The following is a 25,587-nucleotide window of genomic DNA, read 5'->3' as shown; positions in this document are numbered from 1 at the left end:
TGCTGCTGTAATGGAGGTGGATATGCCGCTTGCTGCTGCTGTTGCATGGGTGGACGATAGGCTGCATGCTGCTGCTGTAAAGGTGGAGGATATGCCTGTGGCTGCTGCTGCTGTGGAGGAGGGTATTGAGCTAGCTGCTGCGGATTCTGTGGCTGCATTTGTGGCTGCTGTTGCATCTGTGGCTGCACCATAGCTGGCTGCTGCATTTGTGCATTTTGTTCCATTAAAGGTGGAGCTCCTCCCTGAGCAGCAGCCTGCTGTGTCGCTTGTGCACTTGCCGTTCGCTTGGCTATCGTTTTTGGCAACGTTTTGCGCTTTAGTCCCGCATCAATCACCTTGGCCGGCGGTGGATCTGTCTTCAGTCCAGTTGTTCTTCTTGTCGCCTGCTGTTGGCTGCTCGGCTTTGCGCCTTTCTTCGCTAGCTGTGTGCGCTTGGGTGCAGCAGCCACAGCAGGCGGCTTTGCTGTTTTCTTGGGCGATCTGGGCAGTGACTTTGTGGGGCTTGGCGGTGCTGGCACTGGAGTTGGCTCCTCAGGCACTGGCGCTGGTGCAGGAGCCTCCACGGGCCGCACAATTATCTCCGTGCGCTTCACCAAGTCCGTGATTTGTGTAAAGCGTGGCCGCCGTGGACTCATGCTGGACGCACTCGTGGGATGCACCACATGGCTGAAGTTGCGATTGGTTTGAATGTGTCTGTCGTTGATGTCCAGTCCCGTGCTAGTGTTGATCACACGGCAGTCCACGTCGTCAATGTTCACATCTAGTATGACTGTGGGATTCTTTTTCAGTTTGTTTGGCTCCTCGGAAGAGGGCGCAACATCCTCCAAGTGCAGAATGGAGGAGTCGCTGCTCTCGCACACAAAATCCACACAATCCTCGTCATCGTCCGAGCTCAGGCAGTAGCAATCTGGATGCTCATGGCAGCAGCTGCGTTTTGGAATGCTTTGATGATGGTTCGTACCCCCGCCAGTTTCACGATTCTCCTTGTCTTTGTCCTTGTCTCTGGCCTTCTCCTCGGGCGTGGGCTGTGCCTTGGCCTCTGGCATTGGAGTCTGTGTGCCCGTTGTGGCGCGTCCTTCTGCATTGAATTTCACACCAGCAGTTGTCTTCAGCTTCACTTGTGTTCTGCCTGCGTTTCTTTTCATTGCGCGCTGTCTGCATTTATTTATTTTATCATTTTTCTCCTGCTGCCGCTTTGCGTTGCGTTCCGTTTCCGCTTTGGCCGCACGATGGGCGGTGCCCACTTCAAATACGGCCGTACGGTAGTCTTGGTTTTTTTTGGCCAAAACATGCTCACGCCATACATTCAGCTCGTCCTGCTTGGTTCGCTGCAAACGTTCGATTTCGCGCTTCTTTTCTGCTGCAACATCCTGGCGTATTTTTCGTGCCAAGTCGCTGGACTTTTCACGCACCTAAACAAATGTGCGTTGTAAATGTTTACAAGAGAGAGTTTTGCTACTGCGTAGCTGCGTCTTACCTGCTTTAAACGAGTTATGCGACGCTCGTTTTCAAGATCTTTTCGGACACGAACTGGATCGTCGAGTACGCTGACGGGACGCCTGTCGCTGCTGCCAAAGTGTCCTTTCACCGATATATGCAGAGCCATCAGCTGTTGCTTTTGCCTAACACTAAAAACAAACAAAACGTACAAAACGAAAAACAGCAACACAAATATAACAAACAAAACGCGTAAAAACAAAATCAAATTCAAAATTCCACAAAGGCCAATTGAAGCGCAAGTGCAGGGAATGTTCACAGCGCGTATCGATGCGACATGCTATCGATGTATCGGCTGACGTCAAATATATCAACTACTGCGATACAATTCATCGCAACAAACAGCTGTGTGACTTTGTTTTGGATTACGAGATAACAAATACAAATTTGGAAATTACATTTACGGCACCGAAATGGCGTATCTGCTGAGACAGTTGATCAAACCGGCGCTGCAGAGGTAATTAAACAGCACAATTTGTATAATAGTGTAGCCTAATGTTGTTGTTTTTGCAGAAATTTCATCAATTCAGCGTCTGCACTGCGGCATGCCGCCACGGCCAATGCCAATGCAGATGCCAAACCGCAGATACAAGTGAGTGAGAGCTGCCTGAAACGTTTGCGTGAGATCTGCATCGATGGCTCATTCCTGCGCATCACCGTAGAGGGCGGTGGCTGCTCGGGTTTCCAATACAAATTCGATTTGGACAACAAAATGAACGAGGACGATCTGCAGTTTGGCGAGGACAAGGCCAAGGTGGTCATAGACACCGTGTCGCTGGAGTACTGCACCGGCTCCACCGTTGACTATCACAGCGAGCTGATACGCGCAGGCTTTCGCATGATGGCCAACCCATTGGCCGAGCAAGGCTGCTCCTGCGGCAGCTCGTTCTCCGTTAAATTGTAGTTAAAATGTTAAACTTTAGTGAATTTAATACATAGATATATGTTCAGTTATATACACGTCGATGCTGGACAACAAACAGGGAGTCGGGGTGCTGCAGGCATATTCCATTATAACGCAGACACAGGCTGAGCCTGGGTTAGTTTTTACAATAATATACATGAAAGCGGTACGCGAGGAGCCTCCTTCTCCTCCATTCATTTGCAGGCAGCCAGCTGATCGCTCAAGCTAATCACTTGCTCGGTGAGCACGCTGATCTGTTCCTCATAATTAATACGCGTCGTGGTCTACGGAGAGAGCTGAGATTAGTTCCAAACAGTTTAGTTTCGGCGCCAAAGTGTCATACCAATTCCTCTTCCATCATTTGCAGCGCACCACCCAGGCTGGCCAGCTGCTCATCCTTGGCGCTCAGCTCGTGCGTGGCATTCTCCAGGCAGTTTTGTAAATGCTGCACCTCCAGCTCGAACGAACGCAGCCGCGACTCAGCGTGCACCTTCAGTCGCAGCAGCTCCTCAAACTTTTTGCTGAAAACGCTGTAAATGAGCTGCTCCTTGGTGGGCGGCTCGGCTGGCTCCTGCAACGAGTCCCGCGCCCGTTGACTCCCTCTGGCTTCCAGTTCGCTTGGCTTGACGGTTATGCCCGCCGCGGCTGTGCTGCAGCTGCTTATGCTGAGATCCTTGCTGGGGTTAAAGTTCTGATGCAGCTTCACCACCTCATACTGGGCGCGCCAGTGTGCCGCTTCCTTTTCCAGCATGGCAATGCGATCCTCTGCTGTGACATGATTCGAGTTGTTCTGCTGCAGATTGTGCAGCGGCGTGTTGTCACTGCCAGTGGCACTCAAGGCATCCTCGCTGCCAAGCTGCACAACACAATAAAGTGAGAAATTAGTTGAAAACTCGAGGAATGTCTGTTGGCACCCACCATGCTGGCAGCATCCACCAATTTGGTCTCCAGTTCGCTGTTTCTGTGCTGCAATGTTTCCACTTCTTTGCGCAAACGTTTCTCCAGCTCGTTCTGGTCCCCAATGCGCTTCTCCAGCTTCTGTTCGAGCGATGCTATGCGCTCCGTGTGCAGCAACAAGTCACGCTGCTTGTCATCAATCTGTGGGTGGGCGGGTTTTGGGTGATTTCGTGAGTCGAGTTTTCTTCTCCCCCGCTGATGGCTTACCAATGACGTCAGCTGTGCATTTTCCATGATTTTCTTTTGCAACTCCTCGAATATGAGCGCCTCTTGTGCGGCATTCGCTTCGTGGGTTGCCTCGGCATCGCCCACATCCACTTTGTGGCCACCCAGCAGACCACGACGGGGCGCTGCATCTTTGTCCTTTTTCTTGCGCTGCTGCTGCTCGTGCGCTGAGATTTCTTGTTGTAGTTGCGAGACGCGCGACTCCAGCTGCTTGTTGCGAAAGCCCAGCGAGTCCACCTCCTGTTCGGTGCGGCGCAGGCATGTGGCATACTGCTGCAGCTGCTCCCTGAGGCCACCCTCCTTCGCCTGCTCCTCCAGCACGGCCTTTTTCAGCACCGTCGCTTGGGCACGCAGCTGTGCGGATGCGGATGCGGATTAAATTAGATTAGCGCCAGCGCCGTTAATGGGCGTAAACTGTTGCTGCGGATGGCCGGAGAAATCGTTCCGAATCGCATCTTACCTTTGAGTATTCGCTGGCTAATTTCTGGTACTTGGCTTCAGACACTGTCGGCCCGTCCATGGTCACCGCTTTTTCCGCCATGCAGGCAGCCGGTGAGAGTCGTTCGTAGGCGTTAGTGCAAATGCAAAATTGTTTTAAACAAAAAGACACCAATAAAAACAAATAAAAGTAGAGCTGCAAAACCAACGATAGTGCAGTATCGATATATTACACTTTTGGTGCCCTGGCAATAGATGCGGTGTTGGAAAACAACATGCAGTACATTTCGATTACTTATCGTTAGATTTGAATTCAAACATAGCCGCATATTAAATGTTATTAAATCCTTTATTTACTAAATATAAACATAAATTAACCACCATTAACTCTGGAAAATAGTATCGAAGGGCACCTTCTCAAACAGCTTGTTGGACAGCTCGCGGAATATGAGGCCAAAGCTCTTGGCATAGCCCACTTTCAGCTCATTGAAAACCGTCTCCCAGTTCTCATTCAGAAAGCGATTCATGCCATCGGACAGGGTCTTGTCGTTGAAGAGATTCTCAAAGTTGAGGTACACACGCTTGGGTTCGAAATTAACGCGATACTCCTTGAGGCGCATGTACTTCACGCCATCCTTCTCGAAGGGCTCTCCAATCAGACGATGCTCGATTTTGGTGTTCAACAACGTCACATTGGACTTGCCATGGCCAGTGATGGGTAGCAGGAGAATCCTGCCGGACATCTCGTAATCGCCAATCATCTCAATGCGATCCGTGCGACTCTCACAGATTATCAAATGTTTGTCCAAGTCGGTTCTGTGGGGGGGGGGGGGGGGGAAAAAAAAAAAGGGGGGGTCTCAGCCGCGTGNATAAGGAGTGCTCTACGGCTGGTTGTGAATGTCCTGCTACTCACCTGTACCGCAGGATCTTGCTGGTGGATATCAAATCGTGCACCTTAATGTTCTTCAAGGCCTGACGTAGATTGATTGGCGCATTGCCGGCATCTATGACAAGTTTCTTCACGGCAAGCGGCTCCAGCGGCGGAATGCCGAATTCTTTATTGCCTGTCCAATGATAACAAAATAGCTCTTAGCACGTCATTCCCCCCATTGTCTTGGCCTTATCGATACGAACCATTTTTGAGCAGCTGTATGGCCACATTGACGGCATCCACCAGACACTTGTCGAAGTTTGCATCTCGCTTACATTTGGGGAAGCCTTCGGCTGTGGAAACACAACAAAAAAAAACAAAACAAAACATTGACATTGAAATTGTTTCGGAATCTTTGGTGGCTTTTGCGGAAGTTCCACCCTGCAATTGGGCCAGCTGTCTGTTGGCCAGAGTTCGTTGGCCACCACAGCAAGCGAAACTCGTTTGTAAGCCCAAACAAAAAGAAATATCTCGAAAGAAGCTGAGCGAGCACACAGCATATTTTAGTGGCTCAATGTCAAGTTGAAGCGGCTCATTTGTGATGAATAAATTTTCGTTGGAACTTGTGTGTGCTGACCTATGGCAACAGTTGCCATTAATCAAGCGGACACTCAATGGAATGCTGAAATGAATCTACAGCCATAATGGAGATCGAATTGAATTGGATTACATCTGTGTGTGGTGTGTCCTTCTCTGTTGCCTCTTGACGCATTCAGGCGGAAGTGAACTGGATCTGGACTGTCTGGCTGTGGCTGTGGCTGTGGCTCAGTGGATCACTGGACTGTCTGCCCAAAAACCCGTCGTCCAGCCGTCCATCGTCATCGAGTGTCAACCTGTTTGCCTGTCAGTTGCATAAGCTGCAGACGCACCATACCTGCCCTCCCCTCCCTCCGCCCTATCATTTAGAGAATATTGCGGCTAGCTCTGACCTCCACAAGTGTGGGGCCAAGCGCCTAAAACGAATTTAACTAGCAAATAAACAATATCTATCACGTTTTAGCCATAACCATGTGCCCCCTAGGTGGCCGCACAAAGTGCGCAAATAACTAAACAGTAAAAAACACTAAAACAAACTGACAAAAAAAAAACAAATAAACAAAGCAAATTCCACAACTCAAAGGTACTGCTGACTGGCGGGGGGAAATGGTCAAAATGAATTAATGGGAATGGGCAGGGTACTTGGAATCACTGGAAATGGATCACTGCGTAGGGAGATGGTGCTGACAAAAGACTGGCTGCTGCGACACTGCACACTCTGATACTTACGCAAATCTTGCTCTGCCGCCGTTACATTTAATTCCTGCGCAATCGCAACGATTAGCAGCAGTAATGAAGCTGTTGCCGACACACGGAACATGTTTTTTTGGTCTGTGGGAAATCGGATGTAGCGTCCAGTCGAGAGAGAGAGAGAGAGAGTGAGATCTGTTTCCTAAGTGTAACTTTTTGATTCACAATCATTCACACACAAACAAACACAAGCACAAGCACACTCTCGCGCACACGCACTACCCCCGCCGACTGTTCTTCGATATCAAGTCCTCTGTCCTCTACGTTTCTCCGGCAGCTGATGATTCTCGCCGCGACTTATCACTGGTGTGTGCACGGGATGCGTCGAGCGCTCGAGTTTTTATACCAAGCTTGAGACAGTCTCAGCTGCGACAACAGCAGCGCAGACGCAACGAGCAGAGCGAGCCGCACCGCTCCCCCCACGCCGTATTAAAAAAGCTTGCAGCCAGCAATCGATGAAGCTTCCTCTTCAGCAAACGAGCGAGCGAGCGAGCGAGCGAGCTTCTACTTCTCTTTGACGCGCGTGCGAGCTTTGGCCCAAAAAGTGTGTGAGAGAGGGACCACCCCAAAAGCGCATGCGGACCACTTTTGCTTTCCGCTTTGTTGCATTTGGCAATGTAACCATCTCCACAGCTGCTGGCAGCAGACCCAGTTTCAGTCTCAGTCCCAGACCGTTCCACTGCCCAGTCCCCGTTCCAGTTGCACTCCCAGTCCATAACCCTGTTATTGCCCTTTCATGTTCATTATTCGTTTTGGTTCATTGAACTTTACACATGTATGTTTAATGGCCAACAGTTGTAAACCCTAATTGAGGGTTTGTGTAAGTCATGTCCGAGGATGCGCTCGGGCAGCGGTTACCCATGACTGTACCTGTGACTCGCCGCTTGTTGTCTTATTCAATATGTGGGGCAGTGGCAGGAAATGGAAAAGGTTGCCTTAATTCAGTCACCTGATTGGTTTTAGTGCAGGTTCTACCACACGTTCGCAGCTACTTGTACGAGTGTTTATTGGTGCAACATTTAAGTGCATAAATCACTGGCACTGGCAGAAATGTTGATTGCATTGCGGGAATTTGGAAATGAAAATTGGACATGAAAAATGAGATAAAGAAATTAAATAGGTGTTGGAATAATGACAAATAATATTTAAAAATTTAAAATTAAAAAATTAAAACTCAAATATATATTAAAAATATTTTTTAAAGACAAACCCTAACCATAACCACGGACAACCGAAATGATGCAAATTGAGGAAATCTAAATAAGGGTTTTCATATCCCAATTTCCACTTTGCAACTACGAATTTGTATTGCTACAAAAACGCTTGGAAATTATTTTTCAATTAAATTTAAATATTATTTTAGTGCCGCGCACTGGTTGATCCGATTAATCGCTTGACTTTAATCCACCTTTAAGTTTGCTTTTCCAAGCCAAGTCCATTTTTAATCTCTCAAAATCATAGGAAAATTTGGTTGGTTTGCGACAAACGACAAAACAGAATAATGAGTGGATTAATGACCAATGAATAACGATATTTTCTGTGTAGAAGGTTTTACGTAATGAAGTACTTAAACCTTTTTGTATTTCCCATATATAATTATGACATTGAAGGTTTTAAAAGTTCTACTCACAAGGGTCAAAAGATCGCAAAAACTAATTAGTTTTACACTCCTAGAAAAATCAAGTTTGTTGCTTAAGTCATTCGTTCGGACCGCCGAATTCTTTGGTGGTGGGTCCCAAACGGCCCAAGGATCTCCCGCCCCAGGCGCGTGTGTCTATGGAAACTGTTCTGTTGCAATTGTTGTTCAAATATAAACAAATAATGCGTGTGAGCCGGCTAACGGTAAGTGCGAGTGGATGTTAACAAAGTGCCGAGTTTTTTTTTTGTTTTTTTTTGGGCACCACAGCAGACACTTGTGTGGAAACCGGTTGGCGGCAGTCGTCTCTTAACATTCTATGCGCACGCTACCCGAGTGGAGCAGAGATCAGAGAGCAGAGACGTCTCTTTCTATTACAAAGACTCAACCGAAACACCCAAATGCAACGTTGCTATTGCGGAGGGAGCTTTGGAGCTGGCAGTTCGATGAGATCAGCGTTGGTGCAGCCGCAGCGTCCACGTGGCGATCTCATGTCGGTGACGTCTTCATCCAGACAGAGTACACGACCCACGCAGTTTGTGCGCAGACCGAGCCTCAAGTCCACTGTGCCTGGATTGAGCTTAGGCTTGGGACACTCCAACACTCGCCTGAGCAACGATTTTAGTCGCCGCAACTCCACAGCCACCTCGGTGAGTCATTGCTCCAGCTGCAGCTGCAGCGCTGCAGCACAGCAACGACAGCAGAGTCGGGCCAAGGTTCTGCGCTGGGGCTGGGAGCGAACAGGAGGTGTCAGCAGCAGCAGCAGCAGCAACAGCAACACTATAGCGATGAGCAGCAGCTCCCCTCAGTACACGGACAATCGACGTTTCTATGAGCAGAGCGCATGCGTTGCCAGTCGCCAGCCAAGCCAAGGTCAGGGTCAGGTTCAAAGTGGCAACTCGGCAGCGGCAGCGGCATCGTCATCGCCTTCTCCGCAGTCCCCATCAATGTACGCCAGCCACAACGACGAGCTACAGCAGCTGCAGGCACTCCAAAAGTTTCGACTGATGAACGCCAGTGAATGCTTCAGCGATGTGCGACAGGACGAGCTGAGACTGCAGCAGGCCTACGACAAGCTGCAGCGTGGCAACACCCAAGTGGACACGGACAAGTGGCACAAGAACCGAGACAATAGGCAGCAGCAGCAGCAGCAATTGAACACTGGAACAACACCCTATGCGCTGCGCCAGAAGATGCTGCAGTTGCGCCTGCAGGCGGACGAAGAGCAGGGCAGGGGATCGGGTGGCACGTGTGCACCAATGGGCCGGAGCTGCGCCCTAAGATATAATTGATTTGGGGTTCAATCAATTTCATCAATTTAAGAATTATTTAGAGCTATTCCACAAGATTGAGGTGCAAAATAAACATTTTTAATATTTGCGGGAGCTGCCAAGAAATGTGAAAATAAAAAGAATCTTTTAAATGTTCACCATGGACTTCAATTAATTTACTTTAAAATTGGACATAGAAATTTCTGTGGAAAGGGATTTCTTAAGTTTACGTTCTGCTAATTTTCCTCACTCAGCTTTCAATACTAAACAAAAAAATAAAATAAAACCGCAAGTTTTTTTGTTATTTTTATTCGTTTTTTTATTGCTAGTATGTATTTCATTTTTCTTTTTAATAAAACAGTGCTATTTTGTTACAAGTGCTTCGTCATTGAGTTCTTTTTTTTTCTTGTAATTTTTTTGTAATGCTTTTTATGTGTGTTTTTTTTTCTCATGCTTCCAATTTTCCTTTGCCATTTTACCCAATTTTCGAAATAAATGTGCGATATTTACGTTACAGATTTCTTATGTCTTTTCTTGTGTGTTGAAAACAGCCGCTGGATGTCAAATACTTGAACTTGATATTACGAGCACAAACATACATACATCGAGACATTGTAAATATGTGTACTTGTGGAATTCGTTACAACATTGAACAAAGTACTCCTAGAGGTGTAATTTTTCGAAGAGGATTCGAATGCATTTGCGTTTCGATTGTTGCTTGATTGGATTGCTTATCGGGCGGGGGGGATTATACAAACGAAACCATTTTGGGTCGGGGCGGGGGAGTAGGTAATCTACGTCAGGCTCGCGTCGCTTTTGCATCGCCTGCGCGTAATACTTGGAATGTCTGTGTGGATGTGCCATAGAATGTTTTTGTTTCGGACTGTAATCGTTATACAGAGTGACAGAGTGTCAGTGTTTGTGTGTGTGTGTGTGTGGCTGCTGCTCTGCGGCTTACAATTATTTGTATTATTTTTTGCAAATTTATTTTTTAGAATTTTCCATGCATTTAAATTGTTTGTTTTCCCCAGCGCTGTTGATAGATTCGGGGTTACAGGGGTGTAGGGGTTGAGTAACATTATCTGCCGCGTCGCTGACAACAGCAGAGGGCACACAGTGCCGCTCAAAAGTATGCGCCTTAACTAACAGTGCTTCAATGAAGCTTTTTTTGATATTTTTTTTTCGAAATTTTCTTTGCTTTTTTTTGTTGTAATTTTTGATGTGGGAAAACAATTAAAATTCTTTTTGTTAATGTTTTCTGCATGTGTGTGTGTTGTGGTTAACGCAAAATGGATTAAAAAAAATATACACAATGTTTGTTTATTTGAATATTTTTGGTGTAAACAATTGAAACTTATGTAGATTGCAACTAAAAAAAAATTGCCATCTCACTTTCTTTCGATTTTTTCTGTTCTTTTAAAACTAAGTAAACATGTAGTTTTTTTTCTATTTCAATATTACAAAAATATATAGATAGATTATAGATTCGTGCCTTCGAGTGTACATACATACATATGTAATATGTATGTAGTTAATAGCTCGCTCGCACACACAAATATTTAAAAGCATATTCCCCGTACAGAGTTAACATTTTGTTTTGTTTAGAAAAGTAATAAAAAACGGAAACATATAAAGCTGAAAAATAGTTACAAAAATTCTTTGCGAGTTATCAAAAAATAAAATGCGAAATAAAATACAACTTGGTGCGGTGCGTGCACGCTTTTTGTACCCACTGTACGCTCCATGGTGTACCTGTGCTATGCATGGTGTGTTTGTGTGTGTGTGTGTGTGTGTGTGTGGGGGGAAAAAACAATTAATACATTAAAGGAGATACAAATATTCATGCGTTACTCCTTTTGCCTTATGCAGTGTCTTACACTACAATTACTTTGAACTAAAGTGTCTCTCGATTTGTGTTTTGTTTTTGTTTGTAATTTTAGTTTCGATTTTTATGTTTTGTTTTGTTTTTTTCAAATGAAAAATAGGCTAATTTGTATATATAGATTCTCATATACCCCATATAACGTTGCTCACGATTCGATTCGATTACACATCTATATATATGTATATATATATATATTCGATAAAAACAAACTCTTTGCGCGCTTCCAGTTCTGGACTCGTTCTGCCTTTGCCTTTGCCTTTGCGTGTTGTGCAGTTGTGTGTGCTCATGTGTGTGTGTGTGTGTTCTTGCTGTGGCTTGGCTCCTTATTTTTTCTTGTTTTTATTGTTGGCGCCACGAGGCGGTGTCAGCGGACGACCGGAGCTGCCAAAGTTTGGATAAACAAAGCGTCGCTTATCGGCGGGTTTCAATATCTGAAAGGAGCACATCAGCGTATCATCAACGGACATCATGGCACCTGTAAAACAAAACGAAAACACAGACAGAAATATGATCAATCAAACCACAGCAAATGCATGCAATAAAATGCGCAGTTGTGCTCAGATTTCAGCTTGCAGCTTTCACTTGCTGGCAGTCTGTGTTTATCTCGGGGATCAGGCGATAACCTGCACATGTTTACTCTTTCCAAGCAAGCCCATAATACCGATAAGATTAACACAGATTGAAGTCCGGCAACAACAACTCACCCGCATTGTCGAATTCCCCGCAATAGTTGGGCGCCGAGAAGAGCGTGACCAGCTGTCGCTTGGCAAAGAACTCGTAGCCATCCTCCACCACCTGATGGGCACGACAGATGAGGTCGAACTCATGCTTCTGTAGAAATTTACCCACAACCTAGGGGAACGAAAGAAAGACACACGTTAGCACCTGAAGCAACCTCCCAGTGCACTCCGAACTCACCTCCGCGCCAAATGTGAAGCTCACACCGCGATCATTCTCACCCCAGCCCATGGTATCCTTGTCCGGGTCGGACCATAACAGATCGCACAATAAACCCTGATCGGGCACATCTGTGGGACGCATAATACGACGAATTTGCTCCATCGAGGACAGGTCCGGACTGAGGCCGCCATGACAGCAGAAGATCTTCTCATCGACAATGGCCGCCACGGGCAAGCAGTTGAAGCAATCTGTGAAAGTTTTCCACAGCTTGATGGTGTAACGGCGCTTGCATTCGTCGTAAAACCTGTCGATCAAATCAATTAGATGTGTTTATGAGACAGCGATAATGCCGGGGCTCACCCGTAGATGCGGTTGATGCTGGCGCACTCGTGATTGCCGCGCAACAAGAAAAAGTTCTCCGAATATTTTATCTTATATGCCAAGAGGAGGCATATCGTCTCCAGTGACTGCTTGCCACGATCCACATAATCGCCCAGAAACAGATAGTTGGACTCGGGCGGAAAGCCACCGTACTCGAACAGACGCAACAGATCGTAGTACTGGCCGTGTATGTCGCCACAGATCTTCAGCGGTGCCTCCAGCTCCAGCAGTATGGGCTGTGACAGAAATATCTCCCGTGACTTCAGGCACAAGCTGCGTATCTCGCTCTCCGACAGTTGCACATTTTTACCCGGACGTGCGCCGCGCACTGCCATGAAGGGACAAAAATAATAATGGTTATATCAACAGAGCATAAAGGAAGGAGCTAGCTCCCACTTACCCTCCAGCAAACGGGAGATAATGCTGTCGATATTCATAATATCGGACATGATTCGGCTGCGTTTTGTCTCCTGCTGTCACTCGCCTGTCTATCACTCTCACTCCGTTGCCCGATATGCCCCGTTTTGCCTTATGTATTTTCGGTATACGTTATGTATGTTATTTCATCGATGGCTGCTGGCACGGACGGTGGCAAATGGGGGGCGTCGAGCTGATGGGGGGGTGGACGAAACGACGTACGAAGGTGCGTGTGTGCCTGTGTATGGGTGGGTGTGCGCGTGTGTGTTGATTGGATTGATTCGCAGTGGGTTTAGGGTAATTTTCAGCAATGTCTCTGCCTCTGGTGTTGAGCCCATGTACGTTTATACCCTATTCACTGGATTTCCTACTGCTCCGCAGCCTTTTCAATGCCCATTAATGCAGGTTAATACTTTTTTTTTCAGCGAATTGGATGGTCGCCAGTGTGACCGCGGAGTTATCGATCAAATATACCGACAGACCCTCGGAAATATACCCTTGCATATTCAAAATATACTGTAAATATGCCCTAAATCTTAAATTATTTTCCTCGACTTTGATGTTCCATTTGATATCGCTAGTTAGGAGTCTCAGCGCTAAAACTACAATTTCTTCGGATTTATCAACCAATTCTACCAAAGGTTGGCTGGTTTTCATGAGTTCCTTTTGTTGCATTGTTTCTAAATTATGTGGAATACTAAAAAGAGCATAAAACGATCAACGGTCACCCTGGTTGTTAATAGTGATGAAACTATAACCATCGGCTGGTTGAGGGTACTCTTAAATTTAGGTTGTAAATTCTTTTATTTTCTACAAAATATGATTCAACTTTTTAAAATACAAACAAATTATATACATAAATATATTTTTAGTTTATATAAATTAGATTATATGAACAGCTATTCGCACGAGCTCTCACAATTGCATTTGTCATCTCTAAGCCAAGTTGCCAGATCGCTCATAAAAGGTGCAATGCTTGGCGCTCGTTTTCTGGTAGAATTTATTTTAGCTTTATTTTAAATCATCTTCGCTGTCGTTAAAGCCTTTGCCCGCACCCATAGTATTGAACATGACTCGTTTTCGCGGCAGCGGCACTGGCCTGGCACTCAAAGAAGACTTGACAGCTGTACGTGGCGCTGCAATGGCCACGGGCTTCACAAGAATTTGCTCCAAGCGGGCCTTAAAATCATCATCGACCGGCCGCTGTGGACTGGAACTACGCGATTCGGAGTGCTCGCTGGTGTCCGAGGCGTCTTCCTCGTCGTGGGAGCTGTGGGTCGATCGGTTGGTTCCACGTTGTGGCGCTTCCATTGGCTGCAGCGGCGTCGTGTGTTTCAGCAGCTCTTTTGCCCGTGGCGGCATCTTCGCGGAGCACAGTTTCTCCACGAACTTGCGTATGCGATTGCGTGTGGCATAGAAATGTGGATATTTCTGGAACGGATTGATCTTTACTGCCAGTTTTTTGATTGATTTAATCCAGCCTACCAATTTCAGTTTGTTGCGCTGCTCCGTCAGCTCCCCATTGATGCGCTTCATCGTCGTGTGGGATATGGTCTTGGATTTCAGGTCAAAGCCATGGGAACTCATCTTACGAACGAGCAGCTTGCGTGCATCCTTGCGGGTTAGCGGTCTTTGTGGAATACTGAAGCAGGAAAAGCAACATTTAGCATGAAAAATGGGCAGAAAAACGAAGCAAAACTCACTTGACTCTCGCTGGCGGCCTGCTGCTGGCTGCCTTGTGTACTGGCTGTGTCTCCGCCTCGAAGCTGGACGTTTCACTGCCCTCATCCGAGAGCGTGTGCTCTGAATCCACCTCCACCGCTTGCGCATCCTCCTGACTGAGGCTCTCATCGATGTCTGTGGTCTCCCGTGCCTCTGGCTTGCTGGCAGCTGCCTCCACGTCAGGCTTCGTGTACGTTGGATGACTGCTGGAGCTGCCGGCACTTGGCTGCTCATTGATTTCCACTTGCACCTCCACTGGAGCAGGAGGCGGCGCCTCTTCAATCGGGTAAGTCTCATCGTCTGCTTTGTTCTTCAGGAATTCACTCTCCACTTGCTTGCGTATGCGCTCCGCAGTTGTTTCTTCCCTGCGGCTCACAGGTTTGGGTATCTTGGAGGTGCCTGCACTGTGGACACTCGCAACCGGCTGTGGTTTGGGCAACTGCTGTGTCTCCTTGCGCATTCGCAGCTGCTTGAGTTCACGTTCCAGCGCCTGCAGCTTATCATTGTAGCCGGTCTCTAGTTGCGTTACGACTTCCTCCAGCTTGTTGGCACTGATCTGGCCAATCTCTGTGACCTTTTCGGTGAGTATGCGCTCCAGATCCTCCAGGCGAGGTGTGGGCGGGGCCTCTGTGTGGCTGTTGCTGCTGACCTTCTTTGACTGCTCGAGGGCATGGCTGAGGCCTTCCAGCTTCTGATTGATGTCCTAAAGGTAACATTCAGAGAGATTTTTAATTGGAATTGCTTCAATTTTAGACCCCACCTGTATGAACTGCTCGTTGCTTTGCTTTTGCTCCGTTTGCCACACCTCAAAGTTGCTCAAACGCTCCGCCAGGCCGTGCATCTGCTCCTTGCGCTCGCTCGCCTCACTCTCCAGCACCTCGCTGTGCAGCTCGTCCTTCTCCTTGGCCTCGCTCAGATTGCTTTGTATGCCCACATTGCGTTGATCCTGGCGCGGACTCGGACGCTTGGAGCCACTGCTGCGCTCCTTGATGTTACGCTCGGCGGCATTGAGGCGCTCCTTCAGCTGCTTAATCTCCAGCTCCATTTTGATGGTGTTTATGAGATTCATGTCATTGTCCTTGTCCTTGGCATTGGCACCCACACTGGGCGGCGTGCCCACGCGATGCTTGCGCCCAATGTGCACGTTGAGCGCCTCGTTGCTGATGAAGTTTTTGGTGCACAAATGACAGGGATAGACGACCTCGCGTATGGCTTCGATCTCGGTGATTCGCTTGTGCAGCTGCACCACCTCATTGCTGGACTCCACGAGGGACTTGCGCAGCTTGGCAATCTCCTGCTGTGAGATCTCATGCGCCTCGCGCAAATCCGTCACACACTCATCCAGGTAGGTGCGACAACAGATGAGATATTGGATGGCATACTGGGACATCACAAAGTACTTGGCTATGCCGCTGTCCAGAATGTGCGTCTCCAGCACAGTGCCCAGCGGTGCCTCCGACAGGTGCTGCAGCGCCTTGTCCACAAGCTCAAAGTTTTGTTCCCGCAATATGCGTTCTGTCTCATAGGAACCTTTGGGAGAAAACATTTGTTATGCCCTTCTGTTTGAACTTGTTTTATAATTTACCCATTAAACGCCAGTCCAGGGGCCCATCGCGGTACTGTCGCAGCTTGAAGCCCGCTTCCCTCACCATCTGCGGATAGTTGCTCTTGTAGTCCATTGCTATGACGCATAGAAACTTTCGAACTTGGGTTGACTTTCGTTTTCCGCAGAGTTTTTGGTTCACCTTCGTTTTCCGCAGAGTTTTTGGTTCACTTTCGTTGTCAGAGTTCCTCTCTTACTGCACCCAAAACGTATTGTTTATTCCAATTCCAAGCTTTAATGACTTCTTCCCTTATTTTCGTTACAGGGTCTCGTTGTCAAAGTAATGCCCGTTGCCCTGACGACCCGTTGACAGTGACAGGCTAGGGTTGGGTCCGGGTGTGGTCTGTCTTGTGGTTGCGAACCTGGCTATGGCCGCTCGCTCCGGTTGCGAACTTGGCTAGGCTGCTCGCTCAGGTTGCGAACTTGGCTGGGCTGCTAAAGATATTTACGAGGGATGTAAAAGGTGAGTTTTGAACACGTTACAAGCCTAACTCGACCTTGTTGATATAATTATCTGCCGCTATGTGCAGTCTGGGCAATGATTAGCATTCAATTTAGATTTATTTAAAGCTAATTTACTTCGATTTTTAATTATTTCTGCCATGAAGAGGTTTTTGATACATCAAATAAAGTCTTGGCTTGTCATCAATCAAGCTTCAGGCTATTCAATCCTACCTCAAGCGACACTTTAATCGTCTCAGTATATTTCAATATATATTTAGAAAACATGAAGAACTCGTGTTTAATGTACTTTAATGTACGTATTTATTGACGTATTTCTCAATTCTAAGTACACAATATATGGGCTCGGAAATTCGTCCTACTGCGAGTTAGATTATAATCTATTTTAATAACAATAATTATAATTCGTTTTGTATTTAAAATAGATACTTAAATCGATTATCTGTTGCATAAATCGGCGCCAAGATTGATGACTAGAATGGGAACAGCAATCGCCTGCGCCAATTTTGACAGCTGTCAAGCATCCTCCAGCCGAGCGCAACTCTCAGCATCCAGTTCCTCAGTTGCGTATTAACACTCAGAGCGTGAGGTTGTGCTGGATCCTTCAAAGAGCTAACAAGATGTCACTACATTAAATAGATTAAAAATCAATTTATAGCAAATATTCGACACTCAAGTGGATAAAAACACAGCGCAAAATGTGGCACTGGCGTGTGCTGTGCATTTGCTTATTGGTGCCATTGGCCAGCTCAACGGGTAAGCCATGAAAAATTGTCCACCAGTCTAGGAAAAATCTGTGAAAATTCCGATACGTTGATGCTGTATCCGGAGTGTCTCACAGAGACAGCTGTCAAAAGGCTGCGCCCACTGAGAGCGACCAAAGAGCGGGAGAGCCGCGTCTGCGCACAAGTTTGTTTTGGGAAATTCTAAGAAAGTTTGGGAAATATTTTGTGACTTTGTTTTGGGAAATTAATGCCGTTAACCTTCACCTCTCTGCGGTTCACAGCTCCTGTAAGTTTTGAGGCCAATCCGGACACCAAGCGACTCTACGATGACTTGCTTAGCAACTACAATCGTTTGATACGTCCCGTGGTGAACAACACGGAAACGCTGACAGTTTGGCTGGGTCTAAAGTTGTCCCAGCTGATTGAGGTGAATCTCAAGAATCAGGTGATGACCACCAATCTGTGGGTTAAACAGGTGCGTATTTAAATGGAGTTAAAGATGAGGTTTTAATTTATATTTTCTGCCAGCGCTGGTTCGACTACAAGTTACGTTGGGACCCTGAGGAGTATGGTGGCGTGGAGCAGCTCTATGTGCCATCGGAGCACATTTGGGTGCCCGATATTGTGCTCTACAATAACTGGGATGGCAATTATGAGGTGGGTGCATGAAAAGCGATAAAAAACCCATTAATTATCGCAATTTTCACTCACTTTCAGGTCACTTTGATGACCAAAGCCACGCTCAAGTACACTGGGGAAGTATTTTGGGAGCCGCCTGCCATTTACAAGTCCTCCTGCGAAATGAACGTCGAATATTTTCCCTATGATGAGCAAATTTGCTTCATGAAATTTGGCTCATGGACCTACAATGGTGCACAAGTGGATTTGAAGCATTTAGATCAGGTGAGCATTACTCTCTCTACGTGCAGAAAATCTAAAATTATTTATTCATTTTGTGCATTAGATACCTGGCAGCAATCTAGTGCAAGTGGGCATCGATCTAACCGAGTTTTATCTATCCGTGGAGTGGGATATACTCGAGGTGCCAGCGACCAAAAATGAGGAATATTATCCAGACACACTGGAGCCCTTTTCAGGTGAGTTTTTCTTTAGTTGGTGCCATAATTCTGTTGTCTTTTCTGTTCTAGATATCACCTTTAAGCTGACTATGCGCCGCAAGACTTTGTTCTATACTGTCAATCTGATTGTGCCCTGCGTTGCTCTGACATTTCTCACGGTGTTGGTGTTTTATTTGCCCAGCGATTCCGGCGAGAAGGTAAAGCAGAAGGACATAACAAAGTGGACTTAACTGCGTCTAATTTTGTCTCTATATATCTCAGCATGCAGCATGACCTTAAAGTATTTAATTAATGTACAAATGTTGATTAGAAATTTGTGCACTTTTGGTAGATTTGTTCTTAGTAATTTTTGTGTTTCTTGTAACTACATTTTGTTGAAACAAATCCACTATTTTACACTGATTTTAAAGCACCTAAGTCTATCATACATTTATTTCCAATCAGCAAAACAGAAACTAATTTTTCTGCTACACTGTGAGAAACGAAAAACTCAACCACAAACCATACCTTAGCTAAGCTCCAACTATCTAAACTCATATGCACTTCTTTCAATAGCTTTACCTCTCACTTGTCTATAAATTCTAAAAGTCTGCTATGTCCTTAAAGCTGAGCTCTTGCACTCACAAAGAAACTTTACTAATTGCCTGTCAAAGAACGTCAAAGAAAACTGTCAATTGGCTGTCAAAATAGCTGTCAAAGAAATCTGTAAACTAGCTGTCAATTGGCTTTCCCATAAACTCTAAAAAGAACCCATAAAAAAAGCCCAAAACCTTTTCCGAGTAGAGCTCAACTTGCACTTCCTGCTCCTTCTTCCAAATACTATGACTATTTCTCCTCTTCTACTTCAAATCTTAACTCCAACTCTTAACTATTAGTTGTTCCTTCTATCGTATTAGATACTCCTTAATGCTATCCCCACTTAACTTATTAAAACTCTAAAGCAGCAGCAGCAGCATCCCCAAGCAGCACACATATAATTGACGCTACATCAAAATTCTTAGCGTTGAATATTCATTTGTGCTGTCTCCTGAGTAGTGAAATCTCATAACGTAAATTTTCATCGATTTGATACCAATGCCTACTCCAATGAAACGAAACAAAAACGAATCTAATCGGATTTAGTAGGTCAAAAAGCCACAATTCAAATTTGTACTCATAACTCGCGTAACTGGTAGAAAGCAGCGCACACTCACACACATAGAGGACACGAAGTCAAACACTTACTCACACTTAAAGTCACACATTTACTCACAGTATACTCACTCACTTAAAACTCACGTAAAACCCCGCAAAAAACACGTAAAGGACTCGTGCAGTTTTCTTGGTTGTTATTCTTCGTATTCTTGTTGTCGTTGCTTTAGTGTTTGCTTGTTCAATACTCGTAGCAGCCCATTGCCATAGGGCTAAGCTGAAACCAAAGTCCATCAAACGCGTCACTCGTGATAAACAGGAATAAGAAAAGGAACAAAAATGTAAAAATATCCCAGTCAAAGCTGTGCAAATCTGCAGCCATTCTGAGGTATTTCCGCAGCAGGAAAAAGATTCTCAGTTAATTCAGAAAACTCAGAGAAAAGCTCTGTCAAATTGCTACCAAAATATAAAAAGATAATACGGCATTTAATATTTGTTTGGGCAAACTAAAATATGCACTTCTCGAACCCAAACTTGAAGCTGTTCACCTCCATGGAGACTGCCAGACTTGCCATAAATAGCAAGAAATTAAATTAGGATTTGGTTGCTTTGAACAGCATCATAATTATTCCTTCAATGCATTGAAAAAAACTCTTAAAAAATTGTAACAGCAATCCATAAAAAAATCCCGACCAGCAATGCAATGAACAACAATTTAAAGCTTATTTATTTCCTTATAGAAAGATTGTTACAAATTGTAGCTTAAGCTGAAATTGTATTGTGATTGATGGCAGAACTTTTCATAGGTCAGATATCTACCATGAGCTTGAAGTACATACAAGAAAACTTCAGCTAGTCAGAGACTAATGCTAAGCGTGCCTTTAGCTTGAACTAGGACCTATACACACACCACACACACACACCCAACCATACCCATAACTGTATACCCAGAAAAGTTCACGTGTAAAACGTAGTGAAATGCGCTTTGTTTATTGTTTTGTTGTGTTCTTTTTTTGTTTTGTTGGTGTTGATTGTTTACGTGTAAACTTGAAATGATTGATGATTGTAATTGTAGGTTCGTGTGTGTGGCTAAGGGTCATAGTTGAGCGGCGTGTCAGGCCTTAAGCATATTTTGTTTTATCTATCATTTTATCCTCATTTAAGTTCCCTTAGTAATGGCCTTAGTTAATTGAAAGTAAATTATTTTGTGGTATTTTGTGAAGTTTATAATTTTTGTTGCTCTTTTGCCGTGCTCTTTGTTGTTGGTTTTGTTTGTTCGTTGGATCGCTATCGAACAGGAAAGACATTGTGTATGGGTACAACAAATTTCGTTGACAGGTTACGTTATGTATTTCAATACTTGTGTCGTTGACCGTGTTCTTCTTGTTGTTGGCCGAAATTATACCGCCAACATCGTTGGCTGTGCCCCTGCTGGGCAAGTATCTGCTCTTTACCATGATACTCGTCTCGCTGTCCGTGTGGACAACGGTCTGTGTGCTGAATATACACTTCAGGTGAGTCTCAACCACTGTGCCAGGTTCGTGCCAGCTAATTGCCCAACGGCATACAGATCTCCCTCAACGCACAACATGTCGCCCATGGTGCGTAAGCTCTTTCTGCACTTTATGCCCAAGCTGATGATGATGCGGCGGACCCAATACACGCTGCCCGACTACGATGACTCCACGCCCAGCAATGGCTACACCAACGAGATCGATGTGCGGTAAGTTGGCAGTTTTTTACCGTCTACAAATTGAAAGTAAACACTTGGCTTTCGTCTCTATTATGCAGCGACAGCATCAGCGACTTTCCCAGCGAGTTTAAGGACAGCCAGGATGGCGCTTACGATAATGGCATGCAGAATTCTGTGGGTGAGTCTGGATAGCCATCAAATTCTATACACAAAAATATTTTGTTCAAAGCAAATAATGCAATAAAATAAACCATAATCCCATGAGAGAAATGTGATGTGCTTTGATGACAAATAACGCTTACGTGGTCCACAGGCAAACAGCGAACACGGACAGTGTGTCTGTGGGGAGTGTACACACACAAACACACAAACACACACACACATACACACACACACACTTCAACTGATTTATGGTTTTGCCAATCACATTCATGTCAGATTATACCCCTTTTGGCTAGGGCTACTACGCCGCTGTCAGTGTTGCCATGTTTGTTGTTTATGGCGCAAAAGTGTCTGTCCGTCTGTCTGTCCGTCTGTCTGTCCGTCTGCGTACAAGGATCATAAAACAAGCCAAGCGAAAACAAAAAACGATGCTGCAATCGACATGCCTGGGGTGGTATTTTTTATGAACCTTCCACTGGATATATAGTGCATAAAATGTCAGCAAAATGACGAGCAGCGGCTGACAAATAGATTAAAGAGTAAAGAAATGACAGAATATGGTCAATGAATTTTGATGTGTTGTCTAGATACAAATTATATTTGTTGATCCAGGGATCGATGCGAAATATGTAGCGAGTTTCTTTGTAAATATGCAACAAAATAACAAATAATAAAAGTCGCTTTGGAAATTTCTCTCAGGACTTGCACAACTTTTGTTAAAAACTTTTGTTAAAAATAATAAAACAAAACAAAAATTAATAATGTGTCCGCGTTTGACGGGTTTTCCCATTTCTATTTTAAGTGGGTAATTTTTAAGATTTTAAATCAAAAATAAAAAAAGATGAATTATTATTAAAGCTCTCTGATTTGAACCAGTTCGATGTTAAAGGACATTGAAAAGAACTCAAGACACCCCAACCCAAATAACTGATGCCCCGACTCATAGATGAAACATTTCCAGGGCAATAATGAAGTTTTTCTCGTGGGTTTTGCTACATTCGAAGACGCATTGCCTTGAGCTCAACATATTTTTCTTTACTCAAACACACAAACACAGGGCATAAATGTATACCCCCCCTGGGGGGTTCGCTTCTCCACTTACTGCCACACATTTATTTATTATGCCAAATATTTTATTTCAATTTTTGCGCAATTTCATTGGCGGCGCACTCTGACAGATTCTGACAATGTGATACCGAGGAACTTAACACCCGAAGTGCTGCAGGCATTGCGTGCGGTCAGATTTATTGCGCAGCATATCAAGGATGCCGACAAGGATAACGAGGTGGGTACACAATACAGCACTCCTCGCTGCTCGAATGTCCTCATATTCCTCATATTCCAGGCACTGCCTCAGCCTCATGCTTGTTTTTTGTTGTTGCCCCACGACTCTTGAGCGTCCTCCTCCCATTTTGTATTGTTTATTACCCTTAACTTCGACTCGAATGCATTGGACGGGGAGTCCCAAATGTGCAGCAAACAATTGTAAAATATTAAATCATAACTTTATATTTTTATTGCGGCCTCAAGTTTATTGGTAGACCGCAAAACAATATTTTATTATCCTCCAAAAATATATAAAACCAATTTCATTCAGCCTCCCAGCCTGATATTAAAAATCTACTTTTTATTATTTCACGCCCTCCCTCACCCCCCTGCTTTCCCCCCAGATTGTGGAGGACTGGAAATTCGTCTCGATGGTGCTGGATCGCTTCTTCCTGTGGCTCTTTACGCTGTCCTGTGTGTTTGGCACTTTTGCCATCATCTGCCAGTCGCCGTCGCTGTACGACACCCGTGCGCCCATCGACCGACAGCTCAGCGAGATTCCTTTGCGCAAAAATAATTTCATGTTGCCGCCGGACATTGTGCGGCAGGTTCTCACCTAATTGTGGATGGGGTGTCCACAAGATCACGCCTCTTTGGCAAGGAAAATACAGCTAAAGTTAACAATTCTTGAATGGACAATTGTGCAATCAAGTCAAGTTTTCCAATTCATTGCAGTGATTCTTTTGTTGTTTATGTTTAACAATCAGCAATATGAATAAACTAATCAAGAAAAATACAGTAAAAATAAAACTGATTCTATGATAATTATAATTTAAGGACTAGTTCATTTATTGGCTTTGGTGGGTGAGCAATTCGTAAGTGCACAATTCAATTGAATAAATATTTTGTACCTTTGGCATTTTTTGAACTATTTTGAATTATGCCATATACAAAAATATTTTAATATAGTGGGAGAAACATTCGAATTTGTAAAATATTTCAACTTTGAGTAGACATATTTTCAGGTATACCCATTCTATAACCAAGAATTAAAAATCCTGTCAAAATTGTGACAAATTTCTTGCAAAGAAACTATTATTCGTGGATGTGCGCGCTGCAAATGCCGAGTAAACCTTCTACAGGTGCAAACAGTACCCAAGTTGTTGTTCTTTAGAGGTTTTAGAGGTAGAGGCTCGCTTTTTGCCTTAAATTAAACATCCTTCATCTGGCTGGAAGGGACTTTGGCATTTTCAAAAGCTAATTCATGCAGCTGAAAAACGATACCAAATTATTTGTGGTTTTGGCTTAGCGCCTGGCAAATATTAAGCTTCCAAATGAAAAAATAATGACTTTTGTGAGGCAGTTTTTTGCGAGCTTTTGCCTTAAACTGAGGAAATGTCCAACACACAAATTACATCCCCTGGGTAAGTCTTGCAAAGTACATTCAAACGTGTATCCTAAAACTATTTAAAATATTTCCAAAACACTTTTTGATGTGCTCAAAACTTTGCGCAAAGGAATGCCAAGTCGTACACTAAAATGTACAAAGAGCTTGCCCCAAAGTCTCTCGCCTGAGCCGCTCAACTTTTGTGCATTTTATGTAATAAATAAACATAAATATATATTATTTTGCAGCTGCTATCGGGAGGCAACCACAAATGACATCTGTTCGGGCTGCTTGCCGATTGTCTGCTGTTCATTTTCAATTAAGAAATGACTTTTGAACAAAAGTTCTTGGGCAGAATAAAGCGTTTTTTGGTGCGGGGCATATGCTCGCTCGCATTTGCTGTGTCAAACAGACATTGTGCATACGCCACGTTGGCTGCCTAAATAATTTGCAGTATCATTTATGTGACTACCAGAACAGCCTTCGCCAGCGCCTTTGTCTCTGTCGCTTCACTTGTCTGACATTAAATTAGAAAGTTGAAATCTTTGTCGCTCTGCCTCCGGCCTCTCGCATTCATCAACGTGTGGAGGTCTCCGCCTGGCATAAGACTTTCTTTCTTGGCACTGTCAGCAGACATAATTTTGGGAGCGCTTCCTGAGTGCCAGGGTGGGGGCAGTGGCAGCATAAAATGCTGTATAAAATCCCCGTTGATAGGGTGAGGTGCCGCGCCTTGCCTGTGCCACAGGGTCGAGGCTCTAAACACTCTACGAGAGGCAAGCAATTGAGTCTTTTCCATCATATATCATAAATTTGCCTATACCCTTTTGCAGCACAAGTGTGTGCTCCAGTTATTATTAAGATCTTGCTTAAGGATGGATTCCTTTTGCTGTCTTTGGCTCCATCTTAGTGTCGTTTCTGCTGCGTTCCCTTGTTGTACTTTATGTCATTTTTTTTGTTGTGTGTTTCTTGTTCTTTGTTTTGTTTGTTGGCAGTTTTAAATTAGAAAAGTTTTTTGGCCAGATTTTTGTTTTACATTTTTCATATTTTCTACGGGCCGCTGTGTCGCTGTCGCTGTGTCCCTGCTGCTGTGCCAGTAAATATCTGTGTGTCGGTGTGCGTCACATCAGTCCTGAACGGCGTTCGTGGGAGCCATACCGACTGTCACCAGCTGAGCTGTGAGAAGCTGCACAAACTCCGGCCAAGTATGTCATGTTAATTTCTATTTGTTTGCCATGCCGAACGGCAAACTTCTACGCCACGCAAAATCCACTAACAGTGGAGATCGGGACACAGGAATGTGCCTGATAGCTGCACTGTGGCTTCCAGTCTTGGCCTCCATGTGGAGTTCTCATGGGCAGTGTTCACTGTCTAATGGCATTAGCATAAAGCCGCAAAAGCATGCAACACATTTTCGGGCGCACAAGTTAAAGTTCAGCACAAGCCCAAAACAATATGCAAATTTTTTCTTGCCTAGCCCAAAAAGAAACCCAAAAAACGGGCAGCATTGAGCAGGTTCTCGGGGTTGCCTTTTTTTTTTTGCCATGCCCAACCCTACAGCTGCATGTGTTAAGCAACTGTTAAGTGACTTAAGCCCAGTTTACACGCTCAATTACACCAGAGAAGTAACA

At 44.9% G+C, this 25,587-nt stretch overlaps 8 protein-coding genes across 9 annotated transcripts; 3 read left to right on the top strand and 5 right to left on the bottom strand.

Moving 5' to 3' along the window:
• Nucleotides 1-17: 17 nt before the first annotated feature.
• LOC117585421 (protein MLP1 homolog) lies at nt 18-1,819 on the bottom strand (the record flags this gene model as incomplete). The annotated part of the gene is made up of 2 exons (XM_034274894.1): nt 1,478-1,819; nt 18-1,412 (listed from the first exon to the last, which is right to left on the bottom strand). Coding segments are annotated over exons 1-2 (1,524 nt in total), but the record flags the coding sequence as incomplete, so codon positions are not given.
• Nucleotides 1,811-2,453, top strand: LOC117585779 (iron-sulfur cluster assembly 2 homolog, mitochondrial). The gene is made up of 2 exons (XM_034275465.1): nt 1,811-1,954; nt 2,011-2,453. Exons 1-2 carry the CDS (start codon nt 1,911-1,913, stop codon nt 2,399-2,401), a joined length of 435 nt encoding a protein of 144 aa, XP_034131356.1. The 5' UTR covers nt 1,811-1,910; the 3' UTR covers nt 2,402-2,453.
• LOC117585777 (protein phosphatase 1 regulatory subunit 21) lies at nt 2,396-4,221 on the bottom strand. The gene is made up of 5 exons (XM_034275463.1): nt 4,044-4,221; nt 3,566-3,937; nt 3,320-3,499; nt 2,745-3,257; nt 2,396-2,685 (listed from the first exon to the last, which is right to left on the bottom strand). Exons 1-5 carry the CDS (start codon nt 4,122-4,124, stop codon nt 2,596-2,598), a joined length of 1,236 nt encoding a protein of 411 aa, XP_034131354.1. The 5' UTR covers nt 4,125-4,221; the 3' UTR covers nt 2,396-2,595.
• Nucleotides 4,222-4,351: 130 nt separating this feature from the next.
• Nucleotides 4,352-6,539, bottom strand: LOC117585778 (protein takeout). The gene is made up of 4 exons (XM_034275464.1): nt 6,219-6,539; nt 5,156-5,245; nt 4,935-5,085; nt 4,352-4,837 (listed from the first exon to the last, which is right to left on the bottom strand). Exons 1-4 carry the CDS (start codon nt 6,307-6,309, stop codon nt 4,405-4,407), a joined length of 765 nt encoding a protein of 254 aa, XP_034131355.1. The 5' UTR covers nt 6,310-6,539; the 3' UTR covers nt 4,352-4,404.
• Nucleotides 6,540-8,170: 1,631 nt separating this feature from the next.
• Nucleotides 8,171-9,352, top strand: LOC117585697. The gene has a single exon (XM_034275313.1). It carries the CDS (start codon nt 8,277-8,279, stop codon nt 9,165-9,167), a length of 891 nt encoding a protein of 296 aa, XP_034131204.1. The 5' UTR covers nt 8,171-8,276; the 3' UTR covers nt 9,168-9,352.
• Nucleotides 9,353-10,809: 1,457 nt separating this feature from the next.
• On the bottom strand, nt 10,810-13,177 carry LOC117585696 (serine/threonine-protein phosphatase alpha-1 isoform). Its single transcript, XM_034275312.1, has 5 exons — nt 12,713-13,177; nt 12,292-12,640; nt 11,950-12,235; nt 11,736-11,883; nt 10,810-11,506 (listed from the first exon to the last, which is right to left on the bottom strand). Exons 1-5 carry the CDS (start codon nt 12,759-12,761, stop codon nt 11,355-11,357), a joined length of 984 nt encoding a protein of 327 aa, XP_034131203.1. The 5' UTR covers nt 12,762-13,177; the 3' UTR covers nt 10,810-11,354.
• A 533-nt stretch (nt 13,178-13,710) lies between these two features.
• On the bottom strand, nt 13,711-16,508 carry LOC117585691 (zinc finger protein DZIP1L). The gene is made up of 5 exons (XM_034275306.1): nt 16,037-16,508; nt 15,212-15,981; nt 14,433-15,154; nt 14,215-14,371; nt 13,711-14,160 (listed from the first exon to the last, which is right to left on the bottom strand). Exons 1-5 carry the CDS (start codon nt 16,128-16,130, stop codon nt 13,741-13,743), a joined length of 2,163 nt encoding a protein of 720 aa, XP_034131197.1. The 5' UTR covers nt 16,131-16,508; the 3' UTR covers nt 13,711-13,740.
• A 519-nt stretch (nt 16,509-17,027) lies between these two features.
• On the top strand, nt 17,028-23,347 carry LOC117585695 (acetylcholine receptor subunit beta-like 2). 2 transcript variants are annotated; one of them, XM_034275311.1, is made up of 11 exons: nt 17,039-17,272; nt 17,523-17,716; nt 17,770-17,898; nt 17,959-18,144; nt 18,206-18,338; nt 18,390-18,517; nt 20,790-20,965; nt 21,022-21,174; nt 21,243-21,322; nt 22,485-22,591; nt 22,977-23,345. In XM_034275311.1, exons 1-11 carry the CDS (start codon nt 17,215-17,217, stop codon nt 23,190-23,192), a joined length of 1,560 nt encoding a protein of 519 aa, XP_034131202.1. In that variant the 5' UTR covers nt 17,039-17,214; the 3' UTR covers nt 23,193-23,345. The 2 variants fall into 2 exon arrangements, with proteins under 2 accessions (XP_034131200.1, XP_034131202.1); XM_034275309.1 differs by having other exon boundaries at nt 17,028-17,272; nt 18,206-18,517; nt 22,977-23,347.
• The last annotated feature ends 2,240 nt before the right edge of the window (nt 23,348-25,587 follow it).

The sequence above is a fragment of the Drosophila guanche genome, unplaced genomic scaffold (assembly GCF_900245975.1).
Source record: "Drosophila guanche unplaced genomic scaffold, DGUA_6, whole genome shotgun sequence".
In the NCBI taxonomy this organism is placed as follows: Eukaryota; Metazoa; Arthropoda; class Insecta; order Diptera; family Drosophilidae; genus Drosophila; species Drosophila guanche.
This window is presented reverse-complemented; position numbering and strand designations above follow the sequence as displayed.

What these genes read in the sequence shown, in the direction of transcription:
- LOC117585778 (XM_034275464.1), bottom strand. Translation starts at nt 6,309, where the DNA reads ATGTTCCGTGTGTCGGCAACAGCTTCATTACTGCTGCTAATCGTTGCG. An exon ending in GGCGGCAGAGCAAGATTTGC is followed by an intron (nt 5,246 to 6,218) that starts GTAAGTATCAGA and finishes GTGTTTCCACAG; the next exon opens with CCGAAGGCTTCCCCAAATGT. An exon ending in CATACAGCTGCTCAAAAATG is followed by an intron (nt 5,086 to 5,155) that starts GTTCGTATCGAT and finishes ATCATTGGACAG; the next exon opens with GCAATAAAGAATTCGGCATT.
- LOC117585691 (XM_034275306.1), bottom strand. Translation starts at nt 16,130, where the DNA reads ATGGACTACAAGAGCAACTATCCGCAGATGGTGAGGGAAGCGGGCTTC. An exon ending in CCTGGACTGGCGTTTAATGG is followed by an intron (nt 15,982 to 16,036) that starts GTAAATTATAAA and finishes TTTCTCCCAAAG; the next exon opens with GTTCCTATGAGACAGAACGC. An exon ending in AGGCCGCCAGCGAGAGTCAA is followed by an intron (nt 14,372 to 14,432) that starts GTGAGTTTTGCT and finishes TTCCTGCTTCAG; the next exon opens with TATTCCACAAAGACCGCTAA.
- LOC117585695 (XM_034275309.1), top strand. Translation starts at nt 17,215, where the DNA reads ATGTGGCACTGGCGTGTGCTGTGCATTTGCTTATTGGTGCCATTGGCC. An exon ending in GCCATTGGCCAGCTCAACGG is followed by an intron (nt 17,273 to 17,522) that starts GTAAGCCATGAA and finishes TGCGGTTCACAG; the next exon opens with CTCCTGTAAGTTTTGAGGCC. An exon ending in ATGCCGACAAGGATAACGAG is followed by an intron (nt 22,592 to 22,976) that starts GTGGGTACACAA and finishes CTTTCCCCCCAG; the next exon opens with ATTGTGGAGGACTGGAAATT.
- LOC117585696 (XM_034275312.1), bottom strand. Translation starts at nt 12,761, where the DNA reads ATGTCCGATATTATGAATATCGACAGCATTATCTCCCGTTTGCTGGAG. An exon ending in TATCTCCCGTTTGCTGGAGG is followed by an intron (nt 12,641 to 12,712) that starts GTAAGTGGGAGC and finishes CCTTCATGGCAG; the next exon opens with TGCGCGGCGCACGTCCGGGT. An exon ending in GCTTCACATTTGGCGCGGAG is followed by an intron (nt 11,884 to 11,949) that starts GTGAGTTCGGAG and finishes TCGTTCCCCTAG; the next exon opens with GTTGTGGGTAAATTTCTACA.
- LOC117585779 (XM_034275465.1), top strand. Translation starts at nt 1,911, where the DNA reads ATGGCGTATCTGCTGAGACAGTTGATCAAACCGGCGCTGCAGAG. An exon ending in ATCAAACCGGCGCTGCAGAG is followed by an intron (nt 1,955 to 2,010) that starts GTAATTAAACAG and finishes TTGTTTTTGCAG; the next exon opens with AAATTTCATCAATTCAGCGT.
- LOC117585697 (XM_034275313.1), top strand. Translation starts at nt 8,277, where the DNA reads ATGCAACGTTGCTATTGCGGAGGGAGCTTTGGAGCTGGCAGTTCGATG.
- LOC117585777 (XM_034275463.1), bottom strand. Translation starts at nt 4,124, where the DNA reads ATGGCGGAAAAAGCGGTGACCATGGACGGGCCGACAGTGTCTGAAGCC. An exon ending in ATGCACAGCTGACGTCATTG is followed by an intron (nt 3,500 to 3,565) that starts GTAAGCCATCAG and finishes GCCCACCCACAG; the next exon opens with ATTGATGACAAGCAGCGTGA. An exon ending in AAATGATGGAAGAGGAATTG is followed by an intron (nt 2,686 to 2,744) that starts GTATGACACTTT and finishes CTCTCTCCGTAG; the next exon opens with ACCACGACGCGTATTAATTA.